This window comes from Desmodus rotundus, chromosome 8, assembly GCF_022682495.2.
Source record: "Desmodus rotundus isolate HL8 chromosome 8, HLdesRot8A.1, whole genome shotgun sequence".
Classification (NCBI taxonomy): Eukaryota; Metazoa; Chordata; class Mammalia; order Chiroptera; family Phyllostomidae; genus Desmodus; species Desmodus rotundus.
Window position 1 is genome coordinate 24,554,977 of NC_071394.1, and position 19,524 is coordinate 24,574,500.

The following is a 19,524-nucleotide window of genomic DNA, read 5'->3' on the forward strand; positions in this document are numbered from 1 at the left end:
ACTGAGATTTAAACAAATTATATTCCAAAATAAAATCTTATCAATAATTACTTAAACATCTTCAGCACAATCTAAAATGTGATATAATATAGATGCTTTCCAATTCTGAGGAGGAAAGAAGAGAAAAATAATAAAATAAACAGAGAGTTTAAGAAGAAAGTAGTAAAAGAGTTAATTTCTAATACTTATCATACTAAGGAGATTTACTTATAAGGTAATTACTTCTTTTATCATTAATAATTAAAAACAACTAAAGGGTTTTATAAATTCCATTTAGTAAAGAACAAACTGATCTAAATTACTTCTGGTTATTAATTTTATTAATTAAATTTACTGTATACTACCCATGTTTCCATCCACTATTTTTATTACATTTATTACATGCTCTTCTCTCTGCTGCATCTCATGCCTCATGGCCACCATAGCCACCAAAGAAGCTCAGTGACATTTTACCCATCTGTACTTGATTCTCTTCTTTTTTCTATTTTCTATTTTCTTAAAATCTTTATTGTCAAAACCTTTAATTCTGGCAGGTGATCGTTGTCTTTCCAAAAAAATGGAAACCAACCTTGAACTCTCTCAATTTCCACTCTTCTACCTCTGAATATAGAGTAAGTATATATTTATATCTTCAATTGTCCTTTTCTTCTTCACCAAAGTAAGAAACTCCCCTGCTTGTAATTCTACGTCCCACGTGGCCTTGCTTCGTTCACGGCTGCCTACTATCCCTCAAGTGCACTTAATCCTAAAAATAAAACCTTAACTAAACTTGACCTTCCTCACAAGCCACTGTATCTGACTTTCCTTGATTTCTGCCTCTACACTTCTCTTGAAGCTATTCTGTGAATATTATCTGTGAAATCCCCCCAAATCCTTTAATCTCTTCTTGATCTTCATCACACAACATGTATCTGTGGAACTAGATAGACATTGATTTTCAACCTTTATTTCTCGACACTTCGCTCTTGGTTTCTGAAACACTGTTTTTCTGGTTCTAACCACAGTATTTTTTAACATTTACCTATGTGCCAGGTACTCCATTAAAACTTTGTCTACTTTATCTCATTTACTTCTCACAACAACTCTCTGAGGTAGGTTCTAATATCCCCACAGACCAGATGCTGAGGCGATGAGCGCTTGCCCCTAGGCATACAGTAAGCCGCAAGCCTTGGTTTCAAACTCAAAACTCCCTTAATATAAAACTCAGGATCTTAATATTTATACTTATGACTTGGTTTCTTGCCTATCTAACTGCTTCTTTATCCATTTCATTTACTAAATTCCCTTTTCCTCTATTCTTTTGATGGAGTGGTTTCCCAAGATTTAATCCGGGACCTTCTTTACGTTCTTATTGGATAATATTTGTTTTTATAGTGTAAACTCTCACTGTGCTTTAGCCTTAATTTTTCCTTGGGTTTCACGGCTGCTCTGTGGGCTGTTCATGTGGCTGCTTTAGTGTCATGCAGACTGTTCCGAAAACGTGCTAATTGTGAGGCTTGAGCAAGACACCTGCCCGTTTAGACTTCTGGCGCTACCTTTGTGAAATGATGGGGCTGAAGCAGTAGTTCCCAAATTTTCTCTCTGAGCAGAAGACCACTTGTTTTTGCAATAAATACTGTCTTGAATATATACAATGAATTAAACAAATAAAGTAAATTACATTAAAAATGGCATTTAATCCAATCTGTTCTAAATTTATAAAAAATTGAGCAGAGCAGTTTACTGTAAGAAAAAAAAACAGAAAACTAAAGATTACTACATTTTGAAAAGCAAAAATTGAAGTCACACATTCTAAATTTATGATAAAAACATCACTATTCAAAGAATTGAACTAGATCACTGATCAAATTTCTTGCCACACTTTGATTCTTATTAAGTAATAACATCTTTAAAGACAGAACAAAATCATATTTATCATGTATTATCCTTCCATAATATTAAATTATCCCAAATTACCCCTTTAGAAACCACCAGACACACACAAAAAGACTGCAAAATGAAAAGATAAAATAGAATAACCTTAAGTAACTAACAGTTTTTGAAAGTTAAGTTTCAAACAATCTCAACTTAATACAAAACTTTCTGCTCTGTCTTTTACTCTATAGTTCCTAAAATATACTTAATATGATTTAGCTATGTTAAAATATATTCCTAAAATGTAGTAAATAAAATGTTCCATTATTTTTATAAAGTGATTTCTCTTTTCATTTACTTTCTGTATATTTTCAAACTTTCAGAGGTATGTTTCACCTCCTATTTGATAACTGAAGGGCCAAAAAGACTATAATTAGTTACGGGTTTGAGACTTTCTGCTAGCTGGTTGCTTAACAAAGAATATACAAATGGCTTAAGTGTGTCAGGTATTTCAGAGATCCACTTAGTAGGGCATTTTTCTTTTTAAAATATAAATGGATTGAATCCACAGAAGAAAGTTTATGAGCTAATATATTTTCTGATAGTGTTAATTATGTTTTCTTATTATGCTAAACGTATTGGCAAAATCATTCTGAGACACCCATTAAATTACAATGGGCTGGGTGGGGAGTAAGAGAAAGACAAGAATACTTTTTTAGGGTTTTCATTAATCCTCATCTGAGGATATGCTTATTGATTTTAGAGAGAGAGGAAAGGGGGAATAGTGGGGTGGGATAGAGAGAGAAAAAGAGAGAGGGAGAGAGAGAGAAACATAGATGTAAGAGAGAAATAGCCACCGGTTGTCTCTCGTACTCAACCTGACTAGGGATGGAAGCCACAACCTGCATATGTGCCCTGACTGGGAATTGAACCTGTGAATTTTTTGTGTACTGGACAAGGCTCCAATGAACTGAAGCTTCCTGGCCAGGACAAGAAACAAGAGCAGTTAACCCATTAAGAGCTGCAGGCTTACTAAGAGACTGCTTATTGGCATGGAGCTTTGAATCAGCTTTCGCAGTGACTACCAGATGTCACAGCATGCTGCTTCCGCACACACTTTCAGGACTGTTTCCCACAACCAATCAAAAGGATCCTCAATAGTAATGTCACTGCCTTACAGATTATGCACCTACCCTAGAAGTGCCCCCATTTCACTACTACTTATCCCCTTATCTGTAGCCCCTGATCTGTTCTTTCAAAACAACTTACACCTTTCTTCCCTGAAACGGAAACCACCTGTCACCTCCAGGACGTGAACATGTTTGTCTTTTCTACCTAGCCCTGCTGCTGGCAGTTTAGACTTCGCACTGCAGGACCTGGCCCCTTTCTGGCTAGCATCTGGCTCGATAAAACATTTGTTTCAGAAAAGATTTTGGCCATGAAAGTTTTTTGTTTAACTCCATGCACCCCAAAACTTCTGGCCTCTAAAATAAACATGATAATTCTTACTGCAGGTAATCTTAACATGTTACCAGAAATATTATCTGGTACTCTATACTTATTCCAATAGTAAATTAAGTCATATAAACAAATAAGCTCTTGAAGTGATTTCTAGTACTAAAGCCACATAGTTAGCCCCAGGAAATTATGCTCCTGGTTGTAGTAGTTATCACAGTTTACTACAGAAACAATGAAGATGAAAGATGCCATTTGCAATTCATCTTTCTAGCTAATACCCCTGCACCCAAGCTTCTAAATTACTCGTAAAGAACTATTTTCTTTTCAAAACAAAGTAAGATTTTGACTAATGATAAAAGAGTGAGATGTGCAGAGAAATAAAGATCCAATCAAATTTTGATATATGATTTTTTTATGTTGCCCATAAGAAAAGGTATGAATACTATATTTCCTTCTTATAGCACTTAAGTTTAACCAGGTACTATAAATTAATGTCAAATAGCATCAATTCTCACCCAATATAGTCAATATAAAAGCCATCACCTTCATGCACAACTTTTCAACATGTCCCCACATCCTTCACCCTGCATACTGGGTCTTTCTGACATATATATATACACATATGTGTGTGTGTATGTGTATGTGTGTTCTGCCTCTGTGTCTTTGCTCTTGTTCTTGACTGAATAAACATGCTTACTTTTCAGGGTCCAACTCCTGTCCTACATTCTCTACACAGCTTTTTAAAAAATATCTGAATTGACTCATTTCTCTTTTTTTTCCTGCTTAACTGATAAGCACATAAAATGTAAATTATTTGTAAGACAAAAGATCTTTTTGAATATTAAGGATAAGACATATTTTCGGAATACATACTATACAATTGGAGGCACTGTCTCAATCATTGTGCCTCTAAATCCTGTAAAATTGGTACTAATATTATAATTATATAGATAAGAGAATCAAATTCCAAGGAGGTTAATTTTCCCAAAGATACATGGTTAGCAAGTAGTAAAAAGCCTAAATCCAAACCCAGTGCCATTTGGTTCCAAATCTTATGAAAAAGTATTCAATAAAATACTGTTCTAATCCAGTGCATCAATTCTTACTGACAAGAAAGATTAATACACCATGCAAAATATCTAAATTTACTTATTTTTTCCAAGGAAATTTTCTTTTAGACTTTTTTCCCAACTGGTTTTAAATACTGGATTTTTTTCCATTACCATTTATTACCCTTATACTATCCCCCACCCCTCAATTACCACACTGGAAATTTTCTTTTAGACTTTTTAATCAACAATATGATTGACTGACTCTATAAAATGCTGTTCATAACAATTCACTGTATTCTTAGCAATTACATAATACACAAAAATTACAATGCCTTCACATGCATACTATTAAAATATTTTAGACTATTAAGATAAACCCTGAAGAACCCACTGTTTAATATTTTGATAGACTATGTGGATAATACTGTGCATTTTTATGTTTGATTCCTCATGTTAATGAATAATGATTGCACAGATAACTCAAAAATAATATATTAGAAATGGTTATATAGTCTTGTTTAAATTAATTTCCATGTTACTTATTTCAAAAAGGACTTAAAACAGCTCACAATTAACAATAGTTATGATCTGGTAATATATAGCACTCTATGAGAGCAATAAAACCACATAAATCAATTTCTCCAAAACTGAATTACTTGAGAATTTTTGCTAAATTAGAAGACTCATAAAGTTATAAAGCAAACAAAAGTCTTAGTCAATATTTTTTCATTAACCCTAAGGGCCATTTGCCTTATTGATCATATATTGTGTTTGCATAACAGTGACACTCCCTGTGTTCAAGTATATACATCTAGAGGCTAATTTTATTCCACTCTTCTCTGCAAGATTTAGACCATCTTGTCTTCAGAGATAATATCAAGTCCAATTTTCATTAAAAGAAAAACTTAAATAAACTTGAAGGATTTAAAATCACTTCAGACTTTTCTGTTTCATCGTTTCCTTAAGCTTTCACTAAACAAGGAACTTGTGAATCACTACGTAAATAGTTTCCAGAAATGATCAAAATCATTAATATTCTATTAGGTAACAAAGTACTCATTCCCGTACCCTAATACAACTCTTTCCGGCACCTAATCATGCCAATGTAGTTATCTTTCATTCACTATTACTGTTTTTGAAAAGCATAAACTTCTACAGGTAGAATACCTACAATTATGCCTAAAGACAGAAATAACTATGAAAATGCCAAGCAAATTAAAAATTAGTAATATACTATATTAACTTTCATTCAATGCTGATAAAGATATTAATTTGGAAACTTTCCAATTTCTCCTTAGATCTCACACTCAATAGCCAAGACTGGCTTGACACTATTACAAACTAAGATTTTCCATATCTTTTGTTTTGTAAAAGTGTGCTAAAAGACAACAAAATTATAAGCGTGAATTGAGTACAACTCTAGATTTAGACAAAACAATGAAATTTATGGATATTGACAGCAACATCTCCTATCGGTTGATGTAAAAGCCTCCAAGTATTTCTGTTAAAGTTAGTTTCGGATATGTACAAAGAGACTTCTGAGTTCCCCTGTTATTTTATCATAGTGCTCTTTAAACGGTATATTGTTTTCTTTCCTCATCTCAAGCCCATTTGTTAGCATTTTTCATTTTATATACGATCAAACCATGAATTAGAAAGTTAATTTGCTTAATTTAAAAAATTGGTCATAATTAATATATGTATTGAAGCATATCATGTTACTTCCAAGTATGTTACATGTAATAGAGCAAATTCAGAGAATTCTTCCAAATATAGCAATCAACAACATGATTCTTTAATATGCTTAAAAGTTTACTGAAAGCCATGAGGAAAAACCTCTTCGTGAATCAGTTATTGTGTTTGTTTCTTAAACAAAACAACTTATCTCAACACTATTCTATATTAAAAGTCACACTGATTTCCCTGATGAATGCAACAGACTAAAATCTACTATTGCATGGAAGTATTTTTATAAGTAATAATTATGATAAGGTAAAAATAATAAAGTGTGTTTTTTCATTATGACTCTCACTATGACCTCATGTGCAAATTTACTAACTTGCTGGTTTCATTTAACAAAGCACCGAAATTGAAAGAGCAAGGTAACTGTATTTTTTTCTTACCAAAACAAAAATATTGTGTTGCTTTGTTTTATTTTTATTAAATGATACAGTGGTCATAAGAATAAATGTAGGCACTGTACAGGACACACCAGGTTTTAGAAACCAAGATAAGAAATACCCAAGTTGAGGAGGAAAACATTTTACGGTAACACCTTTTTCCTGAAGGCAGCGATTACTATAAGGTGTAACAGTATTTAACTATACTCACCTGTCTCTATCTGGAGAATAATGGTCATCCACGACCCGATGCCTGTCCATCCGGCTAATTGTATTATAATGTCCAGTAGCAGAGCGTGTCCCTCGAAGCCCCTGCTCCACATTCCGACTGAAATAGCAAGACCCATTAAATATTTTAAAACCACAATCATACAGTAGACTAATAAATAAGGGTTATTAATAAAGAGAGTAGAAAAAGACAAAAATTGCTATCATGTTAAGTCCAGGATTTTTGTTTTGTTTTAACTAATCGTACCTCTGGCTAATGGTATAAACATCCATTGGAGGTTAACAGTGAAGCTAGGAGGTTAGTTCTAGAACAGATATGATGCAAAATTAAGACAATATCAATGGAGACAGAGATGAGAATTATCAAAATTATTAATATGAGACTCTCAGGTCTCCAGTAGTAATACTCAATGATAAAAAAACGAAACACCCAGAGGAATCGATTTGTGTGGAAAAAATGAGTTCAGCACGTTGCTTACAGACCATATATTGGTAGATCCTACTTTTAGGGATAAAGAATGTTTGTTTTCTAATCTCTAAACTGAAGTCTTTATAATTGACCAATGATGATTTTTTAAGCTACCATTCTTGGCCTGGATGAACTTCTTATTCATGATAGAATAAACCTTTTATATAAGCTACTAATCTTATTATTCTATTGACAGGTCTACCACATTTAAGAAAGCACTTTTCAGAAAACTCAGTAATTTTAGTCCCATTGATGAACTCAGCTAAGTCAACATCTTCAAAAATTTTAAACTACATTTGTAAAGTTTTAATATATTACATGTTCTTTTTAATTTTGTGTCTAATTAAACACTTTTTAAGTGCTTAGTATTCTTATAAATTAAACTTATAAATATAATAAATCTCAAGTTCTCTTAGATGGCCCAATACCATGCATCAGGTTAAGATTACATTTAAAGATTTCAAGTCTGAAACTAACTCAATTATTTATTTATAGTAAGAGTTATGAGTACATAATTCTAAGTGCTCAAATTTCCTAAACACTGCAAGTACATAAATTGTGAACTATGCACATATTTCTTATTAGCAACATTATTTCCACAGCTCTTACTCCACTAAGCCTTTCCATACTTCACTCGATTGGTCAGAGCTTCCCACTAGGGATAAGACCTGGACCTACAGATTTACTAAGCCATTCATCCCACTACCTGTGCATTCCTTTTAATTCTTTGCATATTGTCCCCAATTTTAAAGCCCTATCATATGTATATTGTTCTTATTTCTAATCAATATCTCTATCATTTATGATTACAATAATTAGTTGGTTATAACTAGATCTGCTCAACATTGATGTGATATAAAGCTAGATCCTGTTTATAATTTTGAACTCTTACAATAAAATAATATATAAGTCATCCAAAGTTACAAAGTAGTCTACATTTTATATTACTCTCATTATGTAGGTTATCCAATAGTGTATTTGTTTTTCCTGAAGTAACTTTGTCCACAAGAATTTGTTGTTTTTAGAGGATATTAATGGTATTTATTGATAAATAGGCTGGTAATACTATCCTACAAATACAATGTGCGTGCTACCTTACCTTTGTGGAGGAGGGACACTGGGCGACCATGATCTAGTCCTTCCTATAACGTCTACTCGGTGGGGAGACCCTGACGGTGAGCAATGGTTTGATGACATTACTTGCTCTGGCACTGAGAGTGTTGAGCTCTGAAGATCTCGGCCATTGTGTCGATAATCTGAAGGTGGAAAGATGAATATTACAGTTAACTACACACTAAGTCATTGTGTATTCTGTACTTTACTGAAAAACATAAAATGTTGGTGAAGCTGAAAGGCTTTGACTATGTTAAAGGCACAGCATATACTAAGACATAATAATATTTTGCAAACATTTAAAAAAGGATGTCAAATATTCAGGTATTTATGTAGCTACTATGTCCAAGGCACTGTGCTTGGTAAAGTAAAGCATATACGATTAACTTCAATAAAACACTCGTTTATTCTAAAAACACTTTCATCTCTTCAGTGACCTAGGAGAGCTTCAAATAGTCCTCAAAAACTATGTCTATTTAAAATCATTAACCACAAAACGTTCTTAAAAGTCTACGGTTATTTCTTTAAGAAATAAACAGCATTGGAAGGCACTCTGGATACCACGGAAGTAGCTATATGGACTGCTTTTCCTACAGTGTGTGACGGGACAGAGGTGAGGAGAAGCCTGAGAGTAAAACGGCGACAAACGGGAGGAGGAAATCGCCCCGTGACTTCACACACTTAAACAAAGCATACTAGCAGTGGCATCACGCAGACGAGTCCTCAAGAGCACTGATATTTGGCAGATGGAGAGAACGTAAAAGAAATTTTAAGTTGGTAGAAAAATTGCACTTCAATGTGGGGCAGCGGTGGGGAAATAAGTGGTAAAGGTGAGTTGGATCCAAGTTATATATACTTAAAATGTCATCAGGTCTGTAACGGAAAGGGCCCGAAATTTCTGAGCAGGAAGTGAGAGTATCATCACCACCTCTATCTTCATCACAATCACCACGACCACTGTTAACTGGTCTTTAACTACATTCCAGAAACACCGCAGGCGCTTTACAGTGTTCTGCTTCAGCACGTTTCAGAAATAAACTCAGACACAGTATTAGTTTACAGGTGATTCTTCCCTGTAAATAATCCTTCCCTGTTATAATCTCAGGTTCCCTAAAAACAGAGCAAAAGAGTTAAACATTTAGATGCACATAAATAATTAAAGGACACTCTCAGGAGAAAGGAATTATAAGAGCAGAGGAGGGTATGAGAAGAAATTAAGCAAAAATGTGGTCTCAGTCTCATTCCACTGGAGGCTCTAGGATGTAAATATAGCTAGTGGCACAACTTTGGAATATGACAATTAGTAATGACAACAAACTACACAGAAAGAATCAATACATTCATGGATTCAACAAATATTTATGAGTATATGCCAGATGTTATTCTATGTGCTACAGTGAGCAAAACAAAAAGACTTGCCCTGCCCTGGATGGTGTGGCTCAGTGGTTGAGTGCTGGTCTGTGAATCAAAGGGTCGCTGGTTCAATTCCCAGTCGGGGCACATGCCTAGGTTGCAGGCCAGGACCCCAATAGGGGGTACGTGAGAGGCAGCCACACACTGATGTTTCTCTCCCTCTTAAAAAAAAAAAGACTTGTCCTTATGAAGCTTAAATTCTAGTTGATGAGTGATAGAGACAATTAAAAGCTCAACAAATGTTATATAATATCCTTGAAGGTGATTAGGTGCCACAGGGAAAATAGAATGGGGTAAAGGGAGATAAAAAATGCCAGAGATTGCAAGGTGGCTGCAGAGTAGGTGGAAACTACACTCATTGGTCCAGGAGTCAACCAGACTTCCTGCTAAATTATGAGCAATAAACCTGAATAACCAACTGATGGGTAGCAGAACTGAAATATAGCCAAGGATTTACAGAAGAAGCTACATAGAGACTGGTAACAAGGGTGGAGCCGTGGAAAAGGGCTGGTCCCTGAACTCACGGTGCTCCGGCAGCTGGGGAGCTGGAGAGTGATCTCAGCTGCAAAACGCCTTCCCTCTATGAGCGTGGGGTCTCAATCTCACATAGGGATCCCGAACCCAAAGCAAGAGAATTGGGAAAAAAGCCTGCGTAGCATCTGGTGGTAAAAAGCACTGGGGATTCAGTTGAAGTGGAGGAGAAGAGAGTCTTATAGAGACCCAGGTGCCACCCTCCCAGGGTCAAGCACTCCTATTGTTACAGCACCAGCCCAGGGAGCTTCTTAACTTTTGACACATCCCCTAGGAAGTTAAGAGTGTACCACTAAGAGTAAGAGACGTAAGGCAAGGTTTACCACTTTGGAGAGGGGGAGATAACTGCATTTCAGGCATACAGGTAGGCACACAATTATATATGCAGAAAAGAATCTTGAGACAGCCATTAGAATTGTTGATAAAGATTTAAGAGTCATTAATATTATATAGAGTGTAAATATAAGAGTATATACAGAGAAATACATCTAACTATGGAGTTTCAAGGAGACTAGGGAGAAAGGAAGGAAGGAAGAAAAGACAATGCAATCATATTGGAGAATAAAAAGAAATACAGAGTTTTAAGATAATATTCATGATTAATAATTAAAATACTACTCAGAAGTGATATAAAATGAGTACTGGAGATAGATAATTAACTTAGGAAATCAGAAGTTTGTAGTGATTTTTAAGGGCTAATTATCGAACCCCTTTTCTACCTTCCCAGTGGAAAATAAATTATTCAGGTTTATATATTGTTTCAGGTCAGAGTGGAAAATAATACTAAAATGTTATGTGACTATGATTAATATCATATATATTTCACTTATTCACACTGGGGGGTGAGTCAACTGGTTCAAAGAATAGTTGGCTTGTAACTATTCCCATTCCCCCTACTCTGTATACCATGGGGGCAAAATCCAGGCAGTTACCAGAGGGAAAGATGGGGGGAGGTAGCAAAGGGTAAGGGGGTCAAATCTGTGGTCATGGAAAGAGATTTGACTTTGGGTGGTGAACACAATATGCAATATACAGATGATGTATCATGGAGTTGCACACCTGAAACCTATGTAATTTTACTAACCAGTGCCACTCCAATAAATTTAATTTAAAATTTTAAGTATTCATGCCTGGAATTGCTTCCCTGAGAAACTTAAATTTCAGTATCAATCAAAATTTCAATTTATGTTGAAGAATAATATTAGCAATGCAAATATCAAAATCACTCCTGACTTGAGTTAGCCAGAATAAACAAAATACAGGGCCCTTGGAAAGTACTATTCCTGGAATAGTTAATTTTCAAGACATCTGTCTTGCAAACTTAGAAAAAATAAATAAAGCTGCCAAAATTGTTAATTATTGAAAAAGACAGCATAGGTTAAACAGGGTTATGAATAGTTATAACTGACACTCTAAATTTGACAGATACGAAGTCTACAACTAGAAACAATCTCTGAACATGGGCAACAGAGTATTAACAGATTTGCTGGTGTATTAACTTTTGCTAGTTGTATAAAATGCTAATTAATGTGGGCAAAGAGGGGAGATGGTGCTGTGTATATGTATATATGCAATTTGCATTTTAAATGCCTGGAGAACAATTTCACAAAGAATATAGTTATTTTCTTGATCTGGTAGTCAAATTACTTGATAAACTATTGACTGAAGCATTTTTTCTCTGTTGAAACTAGTTTTAATGATGGAGCTTAAAACAAAAGAAGCACAAAAGAAAATGAGGAAAAAATTCATGAGAATTAGCATATATTTAAGTCCTAGTTACCATAGTTATATAAATGTAATTGGTACATCACTTACTAAAATTACAAGCCTATGAAAAAATAACATTTCAGAAACCACAGTACCATAATCACAATTTTGATAGTCATAGAAACGAAATGAAGATGGCTTCAAATTTCTATATAGAGACGGACTCCAAAAATTTGAAGTCATCCCCGTATAATTTTTATGAACCTCAAAACCAGGATTATGGTATTGTAGTTTCTAAAATGTTAACTTTCAAATGTACTATTAAAACTGTCTTAAAATAACACTGCATTTCAAAATAGCAAAATATAGGATATTACACAGCAATCTTTTCTTCTCAATGGATTATTAAATGATTCTCTATGTAGTCTCTCCACAGGCAGAAAGAATAATGTTGAAAGAAGTAAGAATAATTTTTTGATGATGTTGAAAAACAATGTATCTGAGTAAGTCTTTTGACTTATTCAGGCTTTCAAAACACTATTTGGCAACAACAACAAAAACAGCAACAAATTCCAAATAACAAAAGATATCTATAAAGTTTTTTTCCCCCAAAAATGAAATTCCTTTAACAGAATAGAAAAACAATAAAATGATATTTTTTACATTCTGAAAAGAGAAAATGAAAGAATTGAGATGTGCCAAAAATAGCATTAAAATGAAAAAGTTCAATTATCTGAAGGACAATTTTTAGAGTAAAGAAAACGTGATGTCACTAGACATTTAGTAAATAGAAGAAGTGGGAAATTAATTATTGAAGGTATAGAATACAACAGGAAAAAAATTATAATGATCCCCAAGCTAGAGACCAGAGGAAATATTTTTCAAAACCATTTTATAGAGGTTTAATTCACAAACCATAACACATGGAAATGATTTTATGTAGTAAATTAATACTACTTATTGTGATTTATTACAATAATAAATTAATATATTGTTCACCCTTAGTGAAAAAATAAGTGCTAAAAGATAGTTAATTTTTAAAAAGTAGTACCCTGATAGTATGTAGACACAACTCTGATAAAAATTGCCAAAAAAAAAATTCTTAGCAATCATTGATTCAACTGTAGCATGTTTTACATACAACAGAACATATTTCTTCAAGGTAAAAATAGTCATACACTTGAAATTTGTTGGGCTAATTTCCTTACAAGAAGAAGAGAAACATTTTTACAATATTGAGTATAATGATATATATTTTTTCCAGAATTTATTTTTTAAAAATGGTTGCTTATCTAAATTTTAAATCATCAGATAACACACAATAATAAGTTAGCAAGTATTTTAAATGACAATACAATAATTTCAAAATGTAACTGTACCTGATACTTAACAACAATGAAAAAAAGTTTTTGAAATAGCTTATTCAAATATCTGACATATTTGGGTATGCTGGTGATGTCAAAAAGATTTTATTCTTTTTCACAATGTTAGCACAGTATATAAAGAAGTTTCCATTACTATACAATAACTCCTAAAAATTATAGTGAACTCCTTATTATTTAGTGGTTTAAAATAGGAAATGCATAAGTATTCAGTTATCTGAAATATTTCCACAAGAATATTCAATCTAATAATGGCCCAGGTGTTCCAGCAACTGGAACTATTCAGGAGGTTAAATTACCATAAGGTTGTTTTTAGAGGGATGAGGAGGCAAGTTATTTCTTTCTCATTTTATCTCTCTAGCTAGCTATCTATCTGCTAGTAAATAATAACGAATTCCTTCCTTTTTATTACTATAAAATAATTTGAAAGTCTTACCTGATACTACACCGATTCCATCATCACAGTCATAGTCAGAGACTTCACTATCACTGATTCTCTTTGACCCTAGAAAGCAAACAGCGATAATTAAAATTGCTGATTACTAAGAAAAAAAATACCCTCACCAACTTGAAAAATAAATGAAAGGACTTTGAATGGAACTGAAGAATAAGAAACTTAAAGAGAAGGAAAGTCACTATGAGCTCACAAACATATTTTTATACATATTTAATGATGTAGGCAGGCATATTATTCTTGAGACATATAAGATAAAGCTCCTAAATGGCTTAAAGCTTGAAATGATATAAAATATCAAATAATATATGTAAGTGGCTTGAAACTGATTGATAAAATCTATTGCATAAAAGCTAAGTCAAACAGCTAAATCAAGTAAGTTTAAGATGCTTTTAGACCAAGGTACTTAAGTCTAGGTAATTTTCAAAACTTCAACATGTTATTTCAAAAGCATTAATGTATCTTTTTCTAATATGCATGTCTAATAAATTCAGTATACCCAATTATTTATTTTTCACCATTAGGGAAAGGAAGCATAATTTAAGACAACTCAAACATCCCTTTTGAATTATTAGTTTAGCTGTTTTCTATTGCTTTGAGAAGAAAATTTGAAATAAGCCATCCACAAACTGACAAATACATCTAGATTTTGAACTGTATTATGTTTTCTAAGAAATAGCCTAAGACAGAACAGTAAAAATTATTATAATTCAGAAGCCCCATGTGTGTTTTCATTGCAAAACAAACCAATAACAAAATTTTCAAATGTTAATCATGGTCTGGCAAAAAGCATCGATCTGAATTAAGCAGAACTTCTCTGGCTAAAGCAGATTGTCCCCAAACTTAAATATGAAATATGCCACATATATAAACATGTTATAATATTTTACTTGTTAATATCTCTTCTCTCTGCATGTGTCTCAGCAATAGGTACACCAGCACAATAGAATTATTTATTAAAGCACTTAATCAAAGGAGAATACATTTAGTGATAAATAAAAACAGGGTTGCTATTTCAAAAGAAAATAACTTGTTTTGTCTACTTGCATTACATGTTGTTCATTAAACAGACTAAACGCAGTTATCAGAAAAAAAAGTTTTCCTGTAGGTTTATGAAACATTGAGAGCTCATATTGTATGAGATGTCTAAAGCAGCAATATTTAAACGTTCCAGAGATGCCCTCCATTATTGGAAATACCCTACACACTTTTTTTCTTTGTTTGAATCCCTACCCTCTTGGGAGAGGAAGGGTCTCTGTTGCCAGGAACTGAATGCTTATTTTTCTCCTTTTAATGGTCAGGTAGAAGAAACCTATCTGTTTCTATCATGTGGTCTCACTGAACGACCTCACTATTTTCCTTCTATATCCTTATGTCCCTAAACTTTATACCTAATCAAATGTGAAACTTTATAGCTCCAAACAATTTGCAAACTACAATTATCTGCCAGCAGCCCAAAGGACGGGGCATATGAGAGCTTACGGAATTAGGACATATATTCTGAGACTCAGGAGTGAGGAGGGAACACAGATGAAGCTAGTGAGAGAGTTAAGAAGAACTGTTACATTTCTATCAAGTTTTCACCTTGTAAATGTTCAAGAACAGGATAATGATTAGTTTAATGTGCTGCATATACTACAGAGCATAATGATCACATGATTTTGGTATCGGTCAAGAATCGCACTGGTTTCTGGTATAAGATAACAGTGACACCAATAAAAATTAAGTTCATTTTATCAGCTTTTGTGAATGGTCTGTGTGCATGTAAGCTTGGAGTTGAGGATAGAGAATGTATGTGGATTATAAGTGTTTATTTCTTCCAAATCTTATTGATTACTCTCCTGATTGAAATCTTGATCTATATTGCTATTATTTTTATAGAGGTTAAATATATTTCAATTTTTCTGTTTGGATCTTATCTTTTCACATTCTAATGAATTCAAGAAGTTTAATGTCATTGAATGTACTGATCTTCTCTTTTAAAGGAAGTGTTTTCAAAAGAACCATGAGGTTCTGGCCATGATGGAAGCATAGGTAGATACATTTCACTTCTTGCAGAATGAAAAGAAGGGTAACAACCAACTTAAAAACAAAAAACAACCGAAACTGCCAGAAAATTGACTGTGCGGAAGTCCAACAACCAAGGAGTTACAGAAGAAACATTCATCCAGACCAGTAGCAGGGGCGGAGATCGGGGGGAGCCAGGGCAGAGAGGATGCATGGCAAGGTGGTGGCTGGTGGATTGGGAGGTCCCACATTCACGTGTGGATAAACCGGGAGACAACTGGGGAGCGAGACAGACCCCACAACCCAGGGTTCCAGTTGCATGCATCATAATTAAATTACCCAAGATTACAGATAAGGAGAGAATCTTAAAAGTAGCAAGACTAAAGGGGACTGTTACGTACAAAGGAGTTCCCATAAGACTGTCAGCTGATGTTTCAAAAGAAACCTTGCAGGCAAGAAGGGGCTGGAAAGAAGTATTCAAAGTCATGAAAGGCAAGGACCTACATCAAGAATACTCTACCCAGCAAAGCTATCATTTAGAATGGAAGGGCAGAGAAAGTGCTTCCCAGATAAGGGAAAATTAAAGGAGTTCCTCTCCACCAAGCCCTTGTTATATGAAATGTTAAAGGGGCTTATCTATGAAAAAGAAGATCAAAACTATGAACAGTAAAATGCCAACAAACTCATAACTATCAACAACCAAACCTAAAAACAAAAACAAACTAAGCAAACGACTAGAACAGGAATAGAATCACAGAAATGGAGATCACATGGAGGGATATTAGTGGGTAAGAAGAGGGGAGAGAATGGGGGAAAAGGTCCAGGGAATAAGAAGCATAAATGGTAGGTACAAAATAGACAGGGGGAGGTTAAGAATAGTATAGGAAATAAAGAAGTTAAAGAACTTATATGTATGACCAATGGACATCACCTAAGGGGTGAGTAATGGAGGGAAAGGGGGTACAGGTTGGAGAGAGATAAAGGATAGAAAAATGGGACAACTATAATAGCATAATCAATAAAACATACTTTAAAAAAAAGTATTTTCATTGTCTTCTTTACAAAATTTTTCCAAAGCTTACAAGCAGATATTCTTTTATAGTTTTTTATGAGTTAAATTTTCCTTTTAGCATTTACATCCTCATCCCTCTTGAATAGAGTTTATGTACAGTATGACAAATGATACAACCTCGATTTTTCCATACAGATTAACACATTCCAGCATTTTTTACTTAATATTTCCACAAAGCCACAATGATTTGCGATGTAACCTGTCATAAAAGTAAATGTATCCTATCTGCTAGGATGTTTGATGCTCTTTTTCTTGAACAGGCTGTCTATCCATATACCAATAACTATCCTTGTTATTGTAACATTATACTATTGGAAAGCAAATCCACCATATCCTGGATTTTATCCCTTTGCTCTTCCATACCAGTTTTAGATTAGGTTGTCAAATTGTACAAAGACATCATATTGAAATTTTGATTTTAACTGCTGCCCATCAATTCCTCAATTTATGAAAATTTAGCATGTTGTATACCACTGTATTATTAGACATCAACAAGGCACTCTCTCCACTTAAATATCCATGAAAATTTCAATTTTGGTCACTCAAACTTTCCACATTTATTGGCTCTGTCTTTTGTATCTTATGATTTCCATTGCTATACAAAAATCCTGTGAAAAGTATGTTTTCTGTCCTAATCGCTCATGTAAAGAAATATAATTTTATTGTAAAATAATATTGCCCATAATGTTTAACTCTGTCTCTATCTCATTTTTTCACTTCCAATATATTTACTGTGGTTTAATTTGAATTTTTCTATGTAAACAATCTTTCTCCCCAATCTTAACGACTTTTTCTTTATTTTTCTTGTCTTTCTATGCTGATAGGTACAATACTGGAAGTAAACAGAGAAATTTTACATTCTCTTCTAAATTCTGATTTTTATAAAATTTTTCTAATATTTCCCCACTAAAAATTATATCTGCTGAAGTTACATTTTATCAGATTGAGCCAGGTTTCTTAAATTTAGTGATATTTCATTAAGGACTATGCATTTTTATTTACAGTTCTGCTGGCCCAAAGAGAAAATCAATTATCCACAATTGCAATTATCCACAGTTCAGAGTCCAGAGTTCAGAGTTGTACTGATGAATCTCACAAACACACTGGTAAGGAAAAAAGCCAGGTCTGAAAGAGTAGTATGTTGTGTAATCCCATTTCTATAAAATTCATATATGTGTGAGTATTCCATTTATATCAAGTGAAATGATGAGCAAAACTATTCTATGGTACTTCAAGACAGCATAGTTGTTAGCTTGGTCGGGGGAATAATTATTGGAAGAGAGCAAAGAGGAGTTGGTGGAATGCTAGTGATGCTCCATTTCTTGATGGAAGTGCTACTTATATAGTATGCTTTGTGTAAATTCATCCAGATGTATATTTATGATATGTGCACATTTCTGTATGAATGCTATACTTCAGTAAAAATTTCATTAAAAATGTCGCCCTCTGCTTCTGAAAATGATAGTTTAAAACAACTAACTCTCCTGTCAGTAATAAGTATTAATTCTGGACAAAATATTTCAATAAAAAGCTGTTTAAAGATACCAGAGAACAAACAAATCTAGGCAGATATTGGTGATACGAGCTTTGAAATAAGGAATGCACATATTTTAACCATTATTTCCTCTGATGGCCATCCCAGTTTGGTTCACCACAGGTGAGTTATAACTCAAGCAAAAAGCCCCAGTCTTACTAGGCTGAGGAACCACAGTTCACAGTTCAGAGTTGTCAGAACAGCTAGAATTGCGGGGCAAATACTGGAAAAGAGGGACCCAGAAAAGGAGGGACCCAAGACGTATAGACAGTGGCCCCTCAAATCCTTGCCTGAATGGTGAACTACAGAGGAAAAAACAAGAAACCCAGTAGAAAGCCAATAGCTGAAAGGCTAAGAGAGCTGCAAGGATATTTCAACAACTTCCCGACACACAGGATACAGAGTTTGGAGTTAAAGTCCCACTATATTACAGTGTTTTGGCCAACATCTTGGACTTCACATAGGAAGTTCATACCTTAGAAATAAGAACCACAAACTGTATTAAGGATTACACCTTAGAACTATGGAAAGAACAAAAATATAACTGCCCTAACATATGTTTCATAGACTTTAGGTGATCCTTCAGTAATTTCACTGTCTGTTAAAGTGAAACAAAACATTCTTCAAAATGTACAATAGAATCTCAAAAATGTATTAAATACAATGTCCAACACACAATAAAAATTAGTAGATGTATAACACATATCTATGTGATGTTCAAAGGAAGGAAAGAGAAATATAAGTAGACCCACAGAAGACTAAAATGTTGGAGTTAGCAGACTTTAAAACAAATGCTATCAATATATAGTTTACAGGGTAATGTACATATCTCATATATACAATGTATTAACATATCTAATATCTATGTGTGTATGCATACGCACAGATATATAATAAAAATGGTAATTTCAGAAAGAATATAGAAACGTCTAAGAAAATCGAATGGAAAAAGAAAAAAGAAAAAAACATAAAAAAGGAAAAAATACCAAATGTAATACTTAAAATGAAAAAATATAGTTTACTTGATAATATAATTCATAGAATGGTTTTTATAGAAAATTGGACAGTATAGAAGAAAATATCTGTCAACTTGAAGACAGGTGAAAAAATATAACAATCAACACTGAAGA

General features: G+C 33.6%; 1 protein-coding gene across 32 annotated transcripts in view; it reads right to left on the reverse strand.

Annotated features, from left to right (window-relative positions):
- RIMS2 (regulating synaptic membrane exocytosis 2) overlaps positions 1-19,524 on the reverse strand; it is a 453,335-nt gene that overhangs the window by 183,724 nt on the left and 250,087 nt on the right. For all 32 annotated transcript variants that reach the window (XM_045181563.3, XM_053929802.2, XM_053929803.2 and 29 more), the window contains 3 exons: positions 13,764-13,832; positions 8,281-8,437; positions 6,696-6,812 (listed from right to left, as the gene is read on the reverse strand). In XM_045181563.3, the coding sequence (XP_045037498.2) occupies positions 6,696-6,812; positions 8,281-8,437; positions 13,764-13,832 (343 nt within the window). The remainder of the gene's footprint in view (positions 1-6,695; positions 6,813-8,280; positions 8,438-13,763; positions 13,833-19,524) is intronic.